This window comes from Podarcis melisellensis (assembly GCF_964234715.1).
Source record: "Podarcis melisellensis genome assembly, chromosome: 2".
Taxonomy (NCBI): Eukaryota; Metazoa; Chordata; class Lepidosauria; order Squamata; family Lacertidae; genus Podarcis; species Podarcis melisellensis.
The window spans coordinates 120,366,507-120,380,766 of record NC_138529.1 but is presented as its reverse complement, the minus strand read 5'-3'; the positions used below and the strand labels follow the sequence as shown (position 1 = coordinate 120,380,766).

The following is a 14,260-nucleotide window of genomic DNA, read 5'->3' as shown; positions in this document are numbered from 1 at the left end:
GGTATACCGATACCACCAAATTTCAAACTCTCATAACTCAAAAATGGGATGAGATGAAAAAAATTAAAATTTCAGATTTAAACTTAGTTTTTATCATTCAACAAGTGTACAAAATATTAAGAAAACTGGATGACATGGGGTAAAAAAACTGGATCACTTGATATTCATATAAAACTTCAGAGCGGTTTACAATTGTACATAGGTAAAGGAACCCCTGACCATTAGGTCCAGTTGTGGACGACTCTGGGGTTGCGGCGCTCATCTCGCTTTACTGGCCGAGGGAGCCGGCATACAGCTTCCGGGTCATGTGGCCAGCATGACTAAGCCGCTTCTGGTGAACCAGAGCAGCACACGGAAACGCCGTTTACCTTCCCGCCGGAGCGGTACCTATTTATCTACTTGCACTTTGAGGTGCTTTCGAACTGCTAGGTTGGCAGGAGCAGGGACCGAGCAACGGGAGCTCACCCCATCCCAGGGATTCAAACCACTGACCTTCTGATCGGCAAGTCCTAGGCTCTGTGGTTTAACCCACAGTGCTACCCATGTCCCTACAATTGTACATAAAATTGTACATAAAACCAGGCAATTAAAAAGAAATAAAGAAGTTAAAAACAGACATCAATTAACCATTTTGCAAAGATGTATTCTTAATCACTTGCCGAGGCCTGGTGGAATAGAAAAGTTTTCAGCAGGCATTTAAAAGCTGAAACAGAAGGCACCTGTTGAATCTCTATTGGCAGAGTATTCCACAATGAAGGCTCCGATTCTTTTTGTTGTCATGTGACCCTCACCAATTTGAGGAACGACTAATGACACTTCTGTTGATGATCTCAGCGATCAAGGTGAGATACAAGTGTTCAAGTGGTCCCTGAGGTAACCGGGACTTAAGTTGTTTTGGGCTTTGTAAAATAATACAAGGACCTTGAACCTGGCTCAGCAGCAGATGTGCGGCCACTGCAGATGTTTTAACCATGGTGCTGCACCGGCTGGAGCTTCTAAACCAGTCTCAAAGCAAGCCCCATATAGGGCACATTGCAGTAATCCAGTCTTGAGGCTATCTAAGCACAGACCACAATGGTCAGGCTACCCCTGTCCAAGAATGGCTGCAGTCAGCAAACCGGATGGATCTGTTAAAAAGCACTTCTAGCCACAAAGAGGCACTAGGGCCTCTAGTGACAGAAATGCAATAAGAAGAGGGTTTGAGGGGAAATATGAAGTGCAGAAAGGCTATGGAAGAGGCCATAGCGGGCACAGCTCATTACTCCATGGTTCCTGTAAATTTCAGCTGCGGTCAAAACAGCAGGCCGGATACAAATAAAGGAACGCAGGAAGCTGATTTGCATGGTCCAGGGAACTCAGTACAGTGGTACCTCTAGTTGCGGACTTAATCCGTTTCGGGGTGCCATTCTAAACCAGGCATAGGCAAGCTCGGCCCTCCAGATGTTGTGGGACTACAACTCCCATGATCCCTAGCTAACAGGACCAGTGGTCAGGGATGATGGGAATTGTAGTCCCAAGACATATGGAGAGCCGAGTTTGCCTATGCCTGCTCTAAACTATATGGGGAATTCCTCACCGGTTAACTAACAGCTGGCTTTGCATTTCACTGGCAACCTTAGCCACTGATATGGCATCACAGTTTTGTTCCCAAGGTATCTCCTGTTTTCAAAATCCGTACCTGCAGTACCTTCATTAGAGCCCCGTCCAAGTGGATCTCGTCCTTGCAGCCAGGAGATGAAGTGCGGCTTGGAAATTTCTTTAAAATAAACAGACAGGCTTGTTGGTCCACCCGACACTTCTCACAGGTGCTCCCAATACATCCGTGGCACTGTGTTAGCCAATCTAGCTAGTTTAATTTTGGGAATATCTCAGCAGATGGAGGGGAAACTTCAGCCTGGAGACTATCCCTTCTCTGTTATCCAAAGAGCCCTGCTGGATTAGACCAACGGCCTACAGCCCAGCTTCCTCATCACCCCTCTGTAACTTTTGCTCCCTTGGTTCCAAAGACAGCGTATAGCCATCATAGCACCCTGGGAGAAAGGATGGGATTGAAATTTAATCAATGAACGGTAGCCGCCATTGAGAACTTTGTTCTTAAACCCCTTTTAAAGCCATCCACTTGGAGAACACGCAGCCTGATGGGACAATCTCTCCTGGGTGATTATTACACAGCTAAGTATCTACCTGCTGATGTCTCCCTGTTTTTGGGTTCCTGGATAAATGGATATTCTCCTCCTCCCCAACAAGAAGTGAAGTTTGGTTCTACCAAGGAAACAGACAAGACTAGTTAGTTTGGTTCGCTCTCAGCCATTCCAGATCGAGCCTTCTGAAGGTTAAGAAGGGTTATAATTCTTCACCACCTGAATCGAAGAGGGCTGTACGGTCCCAGCAGCACTGGTCAGGCACGGACTGTCTCAAGACAGACAGATGCCAACAAAATCACACTAGGATTAAATCACAGAGTGTTGTTATGTTATCTAGGACCCATCGGGCATGAATCAATAGCATCACCAGCTTAGAGGGGTCACTCAGATTCTGCAAGCTGAGATGATAACTGAAAAGAGAGCACGGGGATGAATGGCAGCAATAGTAAATTCATACCTTCGCCATCAGTGGGTCAAGAGGGAAAACGGTGCCCTTACCTAGAGAGGCCACCGTCTCATAATTCCTCTCCATGACTTCCCGCTGCAGAGCTCTTTGGCTGGGATCCATCATAGCCCATTCCCCCAGCGTGAAGCACACCGCCACCTCCCTGAAGGTCGCCAGACCCTGGAGGAAGAGGAGGAAAAAATGTACAGCATTCGTCAACGTGCACAATTCTCCCAATTCAAATAGCAGTTTGGAAGGGGCTGCGGCTCATTAAAAACCTGCAGTTCCCCAAACCAAGAGCAGGCATGGGAACTGGACTCCTGGCAGATGGATGTAGATTTTACTGCTTAGTGGGGTGGGGCTGGAATTGACAAACACCTAGAAATGTAAGAAAAAAGAAGGCACATTTTAACATATGTGGTGGAAGTGTAAGGTAATAAAAGAATTTTGGGAAATGATATATAATGAGTTGAAAAAATGTTTAAAATAACCTTTTTTTCTTTTTAAAATGTTTTTATTAGCAATTTCAACATAACAAAATATCAAAACATATCCTATTCATTATTTCCCCCCTTTTTTCCCACCTCCCCTTCAAACCCTCCCCCCCCCCGAGACTTCCCTCAGCTCCTCTCTCTGATTTCTCCACACATTTTATTCTCTGCCTTTTGTAAAATTGTATAAATCTTTATATTATCTGTCTACTATGTTAACAATCAATAAATTTGTGTATATTTATTCAAAACCTGCCAAGGAGTTCAGTTCATTCTGTTGTCTTTTTAAGTAATTTGTAAAAAGTTCCCATACTGTCTCCCAATTTGTATGTCAGTTTAGCCAGTTCTGCATAGTTTATCAATTGCTCTTGCCACTGTTCTTTCCTCATTCTTCCATCCTTGTGCTATCAAGACTCTTGCCGCTGTTGTAGCATACATAAATTCCTTGTTTTCTTTGGCAGGTCTTGTCCTGCAATCCCTAACAAAAATGCTTCTGTGTTTGTTTACAAATGTCATTTTAAACAAAAATAACCTTTTCGTAAAAACCCCCAAAGCCTTCTTTTTATGTGCCAAAATCCCAAGGGAGCAGAAAAGACAGAAAAGTGCAACCACGGCTGGGCAGATGTTATTGGCCCAGAGATGGAAGGAAGATAAATTCCCTATCAGAGAAGAAAGGGAGATCAAGTTGATGTGTTATGCCAAAATGACTAAAATGACTGGAAGACTCAGAAATCAGGAAGACCAAAATGTTAACAAGGAATGGGGAAATTTTATAATGTAGGAGGAAAGGACCCACAAAGGGGAGGAGGGAAGCCCAGGAGATTCTTTGGAATCTTGTTTCTATGTTGGATGTGTGACTTTTAAAATTTTAATCTGGAAAACCAAATAAATAAATAAATCGACAAACAGCCTTCTCACAGCGCACATTTAAAAGTATGGAAGTTACTCCCCCAGGAGGAAGATGGGTACCAACTTGGACATCTTTAAAAGAGGATTAGATCAATTCATGGAGGTTAAAGTAGATGCTGGTCACGATGGCTACGGTCTGCCCCCATCATGGGAAGCAGTAATGTTCTGAATAGCATTTGCTAGGAGCCCCAGGAGGCGAAAGAGAGTGTTCTTAGGAAGGCGTCCTGCTTGCAGGTTTCCCACAGGCATCTGATTGGCCACTGTGAGAAGAGGATGCCGGACTAGAGGGGCAACTGGCCGGATCCTACCAGGGATCCTGTTCCAGGGATCCTGGAAACTTACAGGTTAGATATTTCAAAACTCTGAAGGTGGGATTCAAAAGAGAAGACATCTTCTTGTGCTTAAGACATGTCTTTTATAGGCTCAAAACTCTTTTAGATCCAGCCTCTATACTGCCAAGCTTTTAGGCTTTGTGATTGATTATTATTACAGTGGTACCTGTGGTTGCAAACGGGATCCGTTCCGGTGGCCCGTTTGCAACATGAGCAGAACGCAACCTGCGTCTGCGCATGTGCGGGTTGCAATTTGCCGCTTTTGTGCATGACATCATTTTGTGTGTCTGTGCATGCGCAAGCGGCAAAACCCGGAAGTAACCCTTTCCGGTACTTCTGGGTTGCCGCGGGACACAACCTGAAAATGCGCAATCTGAAGCAAGCGTAACATGAGGTATGACTGTATTATAAATTGAATTTATATACCACCCTATACCTGGGGGTCTCAGGACAGTTCAAAGAATAAAATCCATATGTATGAAGTCATGTAAACTCTCATTTTTCATAATTTCAGCTAAGTCAATGTCTCCGAGATCCTACTCCCGGTCTGAAACTAGTTCTCTGACACCTGAATTTAATTTTTAAACTATTTTACCTTATTCATCCCAGGAGGGAGATTTGTTCCGAACCAGACTCACCACAGCTCTTCTTGACCCCCCCCCTACCATTTGTTTGAAAGCCACCTTTTTATTTTAAGTGCCAACTGTCTGGTTCCATCCCGGTTCAAGTGGATGGTGCATATTTTAAGAAAACTGCTTAGAGGCTTTTACGCTGCAATTCTGCTTAATATGGGCCCAGATCACTGACAGATCTATTCCCAAAGCAGGGACACATACGTTTACAGGCCCTCCTGCAAACATGGCTATGCCCGAAGAGGCTGGCAGCGCCAGCAGAGAAAGAAACTCAGCACCCCTCTGCTGGGCCAATCCTGCAGGAATAAGCCAAGATCCACCCTGTGGCTTTGATCTCCCACCCCAAACAAATATCATACCTAGAAAAAACGCCCCTTCCCTCCACCAAATCCAGCTGAGGAGGCATTTCAGAGATCACAGAATCGCACAGTTGCAAGGGAAACCAAGGGTCATCTAGCCCAGGGGTCAGCAAACTTTTTCAGCAGGGGGCTGGTCCACTGTCCCTCAGACCTTGTTGGGGGCCGGACTATATTGGGGGGGGGAATGAATGAATTCCTATGCCCCACAAATAACCCAGAGATGCATTTTAAATAAAAGCACACATTCTACTCATGCAAAAACACGCTGATTCCCGGACCGTGCGTGGACCAGTTTTAGAAGGCGATTGGGCAGGATCCGGCCCCCAGGCCTTAGTCTGCCTACCCATGCTCTAGCCCAACCCATAGCTGTCAACTTTTCCCTTTTCTGGCGAGGAATCCTATTCAGAATAAGGGAATTTCCATTAAAAAAAAGGGAAACGTTGACAGCTATGGCCCAACCCCCTGCGATGCAAGTATCCCAGCTAAATAATCCCTGGCAGACAGCTATCCAACCTCTGTTTAAAAACCTCCAGCGTGGCAGAATCCACAACCTCTGGAGAGAGGTTTGATGTTGGAGGAGGGTACGAAAAAATGCTGGAGCCATAGCTGTCAACCTTCCCCTTTTTTGCGGGAAATTCCCTTATTCCAGCGCCGTTTCCCGCTGCTGTCCCGGATTGTTAGATATCCCGTAGACTGTCCCCGGGACAGGTGAGGCTGCTGCTCTTATTTTCTAATCAGAAAGTTGACAGCTATGGCTGGAGCAGTTCTTGCTGTCAGAAAGTCCTTCCCAATGTTATTTCTCTACTTCCTCCAGCCTCTGCTGGGAAGAGCTAGTTTCAAATCCAGACAGAGGGAAAGGGACCAGGCACTTTTTCAGCTGGGGGGGGGGGGAGGAACCCGGAAGGACCTCCCCCCACCCTCTCCTCCTCTCTTTGGGGTGCAAACAAAACCAGCCCTGCTCTTCCCCGCAGCCTGCAAACCTGCCCACCTCCTGAAAGGCTGTTTCCTAGGAAAAACAGGAAGCTGTTTGATGGACGGTGGGTCCATTTTGCCCAGGGCTGTCAACAGCTGCAGCGGCCCCGGGTTTCAGGAAGCGAGTCTCCCCCACCCCTAAGGAGCCTCCTGAAAGCAAAAGTCTTGCCCCCCCCCAACCTCCCCTCTTCCTTACCCTTTGAGGAATCTGGCGCCGCAGCCTTCCTCCCCCGCCTTTTTAGCAACCTCTTTCTTCTCCCATAGGCGTCTGCCTCTTTGCAGCTGGCAAAACCAGCACAGCAACACACACACGCACCGTGCACAACCCCACCCACCGCAAAGCTGCTTCCTCTGCACCAAGAGCTTCCCCGCCCCAAAATAAAATAAAACAGCCCCCCAGCTGCACGTCCCCCTTGTTTCGACCTGCAAGCTTGCAAAGGCGCTTTTGCAACCCGGCCAAGATGCGCTTTTGCAAAGGGATCGACGCCGCGGATCCGGCCTGGCTGCCTGCGGATTCCCGGGGAGGAGGAGGAGGAAGCGGGCAGGGCGGATCTCTCCCTCTCCTCGACGCCCCCGCACCCGAAAGCAGATCCCCACCCGCAGCAAGATTAAAACCCCCCCCCATAGATTTTGCACCTCTTTGTCCTCCCGACTCTCCAGGACTGTTTCTCTTCCCGGAATATGCAAGGGAAATGGGGGGTGTCCTCTTCCCCCTTCGAGGCTGCCTGTCCTCCTCCTCCTTTTTTTATATAAAAAAATAAGAATTAAAAAAAATTCCCAACTTCCTGCCTCTCTAGGAAGCACAGCGCGACTCGTTTTTACCGTTTGGAGGACTGAGTGGCAGGAGGCGCCTCCCCCACCCCTCCCTTCCCTTCCCCGCCAGTTCTTGCAAGGGAAGGGGGTTCCCAGAGGTTTCTTTCTCCGCACCCCGTTGTTAAACGCATAAAATCACAGAATTGGAAGGGTCCAAGCCCCTGCAATGCAAAAAGATGCAGCTTTCTCATATGGGGATCGAACCTGCGACCCTGGTGTTGTCAGCACCAGGCTCTGACCAGCTGAGCTATCCAGAAGGCACCCTTGTCTGTGCTGCTGTTGTTTCTAAGTTTTTTTAAAAAAGTAATTCGATTTTGCAAATTGCAGTAAAGGACATCAAAAACAAGCCTTCGCAGATCTCTCGTGTGTCCTTGTTAAGGTATTTGGTTGGAAAGAAGGGATCCGTAGCTCGGTGGTACAGCCTTGCATGCAGAAAGTCTCGGCTTAAATTCTCGACTGCATCCCCAAGAAGGGCTGGGAAAGACCCCCCCTGCCTAAAAGACACCCCCCCAATGGTTTTCAGTTTGTCCTAGGCATTTCAGTTTGCCCTAGGCTTAAGAAAACCTGCTCTTTAGTGGTAAATCGGAACAACAAATATCCATCATGATTGACATCGGCTCCGATTCAGCGGTAAAGATTAGGTTTCCCCAGGGGGAAGGCAAGTTTGGAGATGAGTTATTAGTGTAACCAGGGTTTCCCAAACTTGGGTCTCCGGCTGTTTTTGGACTATGATTCCCATCATCCCTGACCACTGGTCCTGCTAGCTAGGGATGATGGGAGCTGTAGTCCAAAAAAGCAGAAGTGTAAAAATACTGAGCTAGATGGACCAAAGTTATAAGGAAGCTCCCTATGTCCATTGAAGTCAAATAAACAATAAATAAAGCAACTATATACTGTAATATGGATCCTCCCAAAATCCAGCATGGGTAGTTGGGAGGCCGCGAACTGCGCAGATGTGATGTGGCCGCTCGCTTTCCATATACTGTGCATTATTTTATTTTCTGCATGACAGTGAGAAGCAGAACATGCTAATACTAATTAGCAATTAAAGTCCCCCCCCCAAAAAAAAACTTTTCCAGCCTCCAGCTATTGACCTGGCTCCAACCAAGAGGAAATTGAGGAAACCTCTCTTTACGGAGGAGTTTTTTGTGAAAGTGAAAACAGAGAAAAGAACTAAGGGGTCTACTTTTGGGAACAATGCGGTTATTTATTTATATTTAATTTTGCGTAATTTTGCCCCTTCACCCGCAGATCTTGGGGGCAGTTCGCAGCGTGAAAATACACAGCATAAACCACAAAATACAAGAACGGGAACAAACCAACAACCAAAGTTCAAATCCCAAATGTTAGAGACGTGTGGAAGTGGGAACATCGTTCTGAGCTACTCTTTGGGCCTCTGGGAATCTGCCCCCCCCCCAAAAAAATTTGGCCATATCCGACCAGTCTGGCATTTCCAGCTTTTCCTGTTCTGGGGGTCCCCCATGCAAACCCCTTTCCCTGGGGAAACAGGGGCTCTGGATCCTAAGAAGGGCCTTGTGGATCAATCCAATGGCCCATCTTGTCTAGCATCCTGTTCTCACAGCTGTCAACCAGATTCCCCAAAAGGAATCCCATGAGCAGGACATACTATCTCTCCTCCTGAGGTTTCCAGCAACTGAAATCTGGAAGCATGAGTATCATCATAGTTGGCAGCCATGGCTAGGCCTCTCCTCCAAGTATCTCTCCAATCCTCTTTTAAAGGCCACCAGGAATGGTGGCCTGTCCATTTTCACCTCCTGCACAAGCGAGTACCACAGTTAAACCATGCATTGCATGAAACAGTCCTTTATATTTTTATCTGTCCTCCATCTGGCTCCCAGTACATCTCCGAGCACAATTCAAAGTGTTGGTGCTGACCTTTAAAGCCCTAAATGCCGTCGGTCCAGTATACCTGAAGGAGAGTCTCCACTCCCATCGTTCAGCCCAAACACTGAGGTCCAGTGCCGAGGGCCTTCTGGTGGTTCCCTCACTGTGAGAAGCAAAGCTACAGGGAACCAGGCAGAGGGCCTTCTTGGTAGTGGCACCCTCCCTGTGGAACGCCCTCCCACCAGATGTCAAAGAGAACAACAACAACCAGACTTTTAGAAGACATCTGAAGGCAGCCCTCTTTAGGAAAGCTTTTAATGTCTGATGCATTACAGTGGTACCTCTAGTTGCGAACAGGATCCGTTCCGGAGCCCTGATCGCAACAGGAGCAGCCCACGTCTGCACATGTGTGGGTCGCGATACGCCGCTTCTGCGCATGACATCATTTTAAGTGCCTGCGCATGCAGCGAAACCCAGAAGTAACCCTTTCCGGAACTTCCAGGTGGGCGCAGGACGCAACCTGAAAAGATTTAACCTGAAGCAAACATAACAAGAGGTATGACTGTACTGTATTTTAATATTTTGTTGGAAGCCGCCCAGAGTGGCTGGGGAAGCCCAGCCAAATAGGCGGGGTATAAATAATACAGAGATTTTATTTTTTTGGGCTCCATGATCACTGCAGATGGTGACAGCAGTCACGAAATTAAAAGACACCTGCTCCTTGGGAGAAAGGCGATGACAAACCTAGACAGCATCTTAAAAAGCAGAGACATCACCTTGCCAACAAAGGTCCGTATAGTTAAAGCTATGGTGTTCCCAGTAGTGAAGTATGGAAGTGAGAGCTGGACCATCAAGAAGGCTGATTGCCAAAGAATGGAAGCTTTTGAATTCTGGTGCTGGAGGAGACTCTTGAGAGTCCCATGGACCGCAAGGAGATCAAACCTCTCCATTCTGAAGGAAATCAGCCCTGAGTGCTCACTGGAAGGACAGATCCTGAAGCTGAGGCTCCAATACTTTGGCCACCTCTTGAGAAGACTCTCTGGAAAAGACCCTGATGTTGGGAAAGACTGAGGGCACAAGGAGAAGGGGACGACAGAGGAGAGATGGTTGGACAGTGTTCTCGAAGCCACAAACATGAGTCTGACCAAAATGCGGGAGGCAGTGGAAGACAGGAGTGCCTGGCGTGCTCTGGTCCATGGGGTCACAAAGAGTCGGACACGACTAAACGACTAAACAAGAACAATAAATAATAAATTATTATTATTATTATTATTATTATTATTATTATATTATCTCCCAACACCCAGCTTCGTTGGAGGTCTGCACATCATGGAATTGGGACCTTACGGGTCATCTAGTCCAACCCGCTGCAACGCAGGAATCTTTTGCCCGACACGGGGCTCCAACCCACGACCCTGAGATTAAGAGTCTCCTGCTTGACCCGCGGATCTCTCTAGTGTTACGAAGAGGAGGGCAGGGAAACCGGGCTGCGCCTTGCACCCCCTTTCCCCGCGCCACGACGCCTGATTCTGCAAACTTCCACCGCGTCGCCTCTCCACTCACCTTTCCTCTGAACTGCAAAGTCCCAAGCGCTGCAAACCTTCCTTCGCAGGGGAGTCCCGCGTCTGCAAAAGCTCGGCCTGGGGAGAGAGGGGGGGTGTCCCCCACTTGCAGGAGGGAATAAAGAGGGTGGGAATCCCCCAAAATCCTGCAGCCCCTTCCCTGGAGCTGAGGACCAAGCGGAGGAAAAGCTTGCAAAAAGGAGGAGGAGAAACCTTCAGGCTTGCAGAGGGTGGCGGCTCAGCTCCTGCCACTCAGTCCTCCGGGGTGAGGGGGGGTGGGGGGCAAAGGAACCGAGCCCGGGTTCCTAGAGAGGCAGGAAGCTGTCATCAAAGTTAGGAAGGGTGACATTTCCTCCATGCCCCCCGGAAGAGATAGGCAATAGGCGAGGAGGGAAGGAGGCTGGACCGGGCAGAGGTCAAAGAGGTGGCTAGAGGGCGGGGCGGGTGTGCAAAGCATAGGGAGGAAGATTTGCTGGGGCGGGGGCAGGATGGATAGGGGAAAATTGGTCCAAAATAGGATGCTGGATATATATTGACCTATTCCAACCTCTTTTCCTTAATGGCTCCTGTTGATACTCAGGCTGCACAGAAAAAGCAATTTGGCTCCAGAAATTCATTTCGGTTGTGCAGATAAGATAAAATAATAATAATAATAATAATAATAATAATACGAAGAAGAAGAAGAAGAAGAAGAAGAAGAAGAAGTTTATTTATACCCTGCCCTCTCCGGCCAGAGCCGGGCTCAGGGCGGCTAACACCAGTAAAATTACAGTAAAATCATAATTGGGGGGGGGCAATTTAAAATACAGTGGTACCTCTGGTTAAGAACTTAATTCGTTCTGGAGGTCTGTTCTTAACCTGAAACTGTTCTTAACCTGAAGCACCACTATAGCTAGTGCTGCCACTGCACAATTTTTGTTCTTGTCCTGAAGTAAAGTTCTTAACCTGAGGTACTATTTCTGGGTTAGTGGAGTCTGTAACCTGAAGCGTATGTAACCCGAGGTACCACTGTACAGGTTAAAATGCAATTTAAAATGCAGCCTCATTTAAAAAGTAGCCCCTAGATCAAAACCATAAGGGGAGGGAAAACATAAGGGTCAGACTGAATCCAAACCAAAGGCCAGGCGGAACAGCTCTGTCTTGCAGGCCCTGTGGAAAGATGTCAAGTCCCGCAGGGCCCTAGTCTCTCGTGACAGAGCGTTCCACCAAGTCGGGGCCAGTACTGAAAAGGCCCTGGCCCTGGTTGAGACCAATCTAAGTGATAGAATTCTACAAGATGGGGTGTTTGTGTGTGAAAACAGTCCCGATTCAATGATTCCCAGATGGTGGAGACGTCAGGCACCATCCTGGCACCAAAGCATCTTCACTTTGCGCCATCCTTGGTGCCAGGATGACACCGTCCACTTGGTCGCAAGTGGTTGAAAGCCAGGTGCAAAGTGCGCCTGGCACCTGGTTAATTTCGAACACTGGGAAGGGGCAGTCTCTCCTCCCCTGCTCTGGTACACTGTTTTCCAGATCCCCCAGAGCGGATTTGGGGAGAACACGAGGACAATGTGGGGAGAAGGTGAGAGAAGCCCCCTTGCACTTGTGCTGGATTCCACTAGCGCAACTGGGCAATAGATTGCCTCCCATATTTTTTGAAGTTATGTCCTAGATTTGACGAAAAGGGTTCACTTACAAAGCCTGAAATTGTTGACAAGCTGGAGGAGAAGGAAAGGCTTTGTGGGAGCAGGAAGTGGAGATGAGATGGAAGGGGAATTGAGATGGTTGGACTGAGTGATGCGTTGGCGAAGAAGGAAGGACCTTCCCAAGAATGCAGGACAGTCTGGAACTACTGTTTGATCGTGGGCGTCCCTGGTCGATCTTAGGACCCTTAGCGATCTCGAAGCATAAAATAAAATAAAGCTCAGCAACTCTGGCTCCCCTTAAAAATGCCCAACAACTCTGGTCAATCACAGTCTCTTTTTTTATATATATAAATTTTATTACGTTTTTCCTTTACAAATAAATCTGTACAACCATGTTTACAAATTTCCTGTTTTTGAACTTCCACCAGCACCTCCCTCAATCATCCATTTTTCTTATTTTCACGCATTTTCTATATAATATTGCCGATTTAATAATATCCTTCCATCTCTGTTTCTTTTTTACAATATACCTTGTACTATCACAAATCCAGACTGGAAGAAATTCAAGATTTATCTACAAAAGTATTGTAACTTGGTTGAATGTTAATAAGGACGCCAGAGCAGAAACAACTGTTTACCACTAAATTAGATCTGAAATTTGACGATAAGTGAAATTAGGAAAGTATACATTTCTTTTCGGAGAAAGGAACAGATTGTATTTAAATGATTGGATTTAAGATTGTAAACAAAATGATAATTTGTTTGGAAAAATTTTACAATGATGTAAGTGGGAGCGGGAGACGTGAGGGAGTCCAAAGTAGTAATGAAAAGATGTTATATAAGCAAAGATGTTTATTAACTATGCATTTGTATTAAAAAAAACCTTAATAAAAATTTATATATATATATATATATATATATATATATATATATATATATATATATATATAAATATGAAAACTGATCATATACATTTATAATTAGCAGGATTGAAGTAAAAATGCAGTGAGTTAAGCTATACAGTGGTACCTTGGATTACAGACACTTCAGGTTACAGACGCTTCAGGTTACAAACTCCGCTAACCCAGAATTAGTACCTTGGGTTAAGAACTTTGCTTCAGGATGAGAACAGAAATCGTGCGGCGGCAGCGGGAGGCCCCATTAGCTAAAGTGGTGCTTCAGGTTAAGAACAGTTTCAGGATAAGAACGGACCTCCAGAACGAATTCAGTTCTTAACCCGAGGTACCACTGTATAGAATTATAATATAATTATCTTACTGACTTGGAGAGGGTCTGCAAAGAGGAGTGGGACAAAATACCACCTGAGATGTGTGCAAACCTGGTGGCCACCTACAAGAAACGTCTGACCTCTGTAATTGCCAACAAGGGTTTTGCCGCCAAGTACTAAGTCATCTTCTGCAAAGGGATCAAATACTTATTTCACTCATTATAATGCACACCAATCTCTGACTTTTGTCTTCTGGGTTTCTGGGGGGTTTTCCTGTTGCTATTTTGTCTCTCACAGCTACAATAAACCTACCATTAAAATTATGGACTGGTCGGTTCTTCGTCAGAGGGCAAACGGGCAAATTTATCAAATACTTTCCCCCACTCACTGTAAGTTCTGCAGTATAACCCCCAGGAGATGGTTCAAGCCAAGCTCCATATCCAGTGAGTGGGCTCATATTTACAGTGGTGCCCTGCAAGACGAATGCCTCGCAAGACGGAAAACCCGCTAGACGAAAGGGTTTTCCGTTTTGGAGGTGCTTCGCAAAACGAATTTCCTATGGGCTTGCTTCACAAGACGAAAATGTCTTGCGAGTTCCTGCGGGTTTTTTTCCCTTCCCCCCCTTTCCCCCAAGCCGCTAAGCCGCTTATCAGCTGATCCGCTAAGCCGCTTAACAGCTGATCCGCTAAGCCGCTGAGCCGCTAAGTCGCTTATCAGCTGATCTGCTAAGCCGCTTATCAGCTGATCCACTAATAGCGCTAATCCGCTAAGCCACTAATGGGCTTGCTTCGCAAGACTAAAAAACCGCAAGACGAAGAGACTCGCGGAACGGATTCTTTTCGTCTTGCGAGGCACCTCTGTACAAGTACAAGGCTGAACCTCCTTGGGACCACACAGCTG

The 14,260-nt window shown here is 46.7% G+C and overlaps 1 protein-coding gene across 1 annotated transcript; it reads right to left on the bottom strand.

Moving 5' to 3' along the window:
* Positions 1-1,473: 1,473 nt before the first annotated feature.
* Positions 1,474-11,881, bottom strand: LOC309363260 (zinc finger protein 527-like; the record flags this gene model as incomplete). Its single annotated transcript, XM_081899365.1, has 5 exons — positions 1,474-1,756; positions 2,185-2,262; positions 2,643-2,769; positions 10,506-10,582; positions 11,872-11,881. The coding sequence occupies 5 exons, from the start codon at positions 11,879-11,881 to the stop codon at positions 1,584-1,586; spliced, it is 465 nt and encodes a 154-aa protein (XP_081755491.1). The 3' UTR covers positions 1,474-1,583.
* Between the last annotated feature and the right edge of the window lie 2,379 nt (positions 11,882-14,260).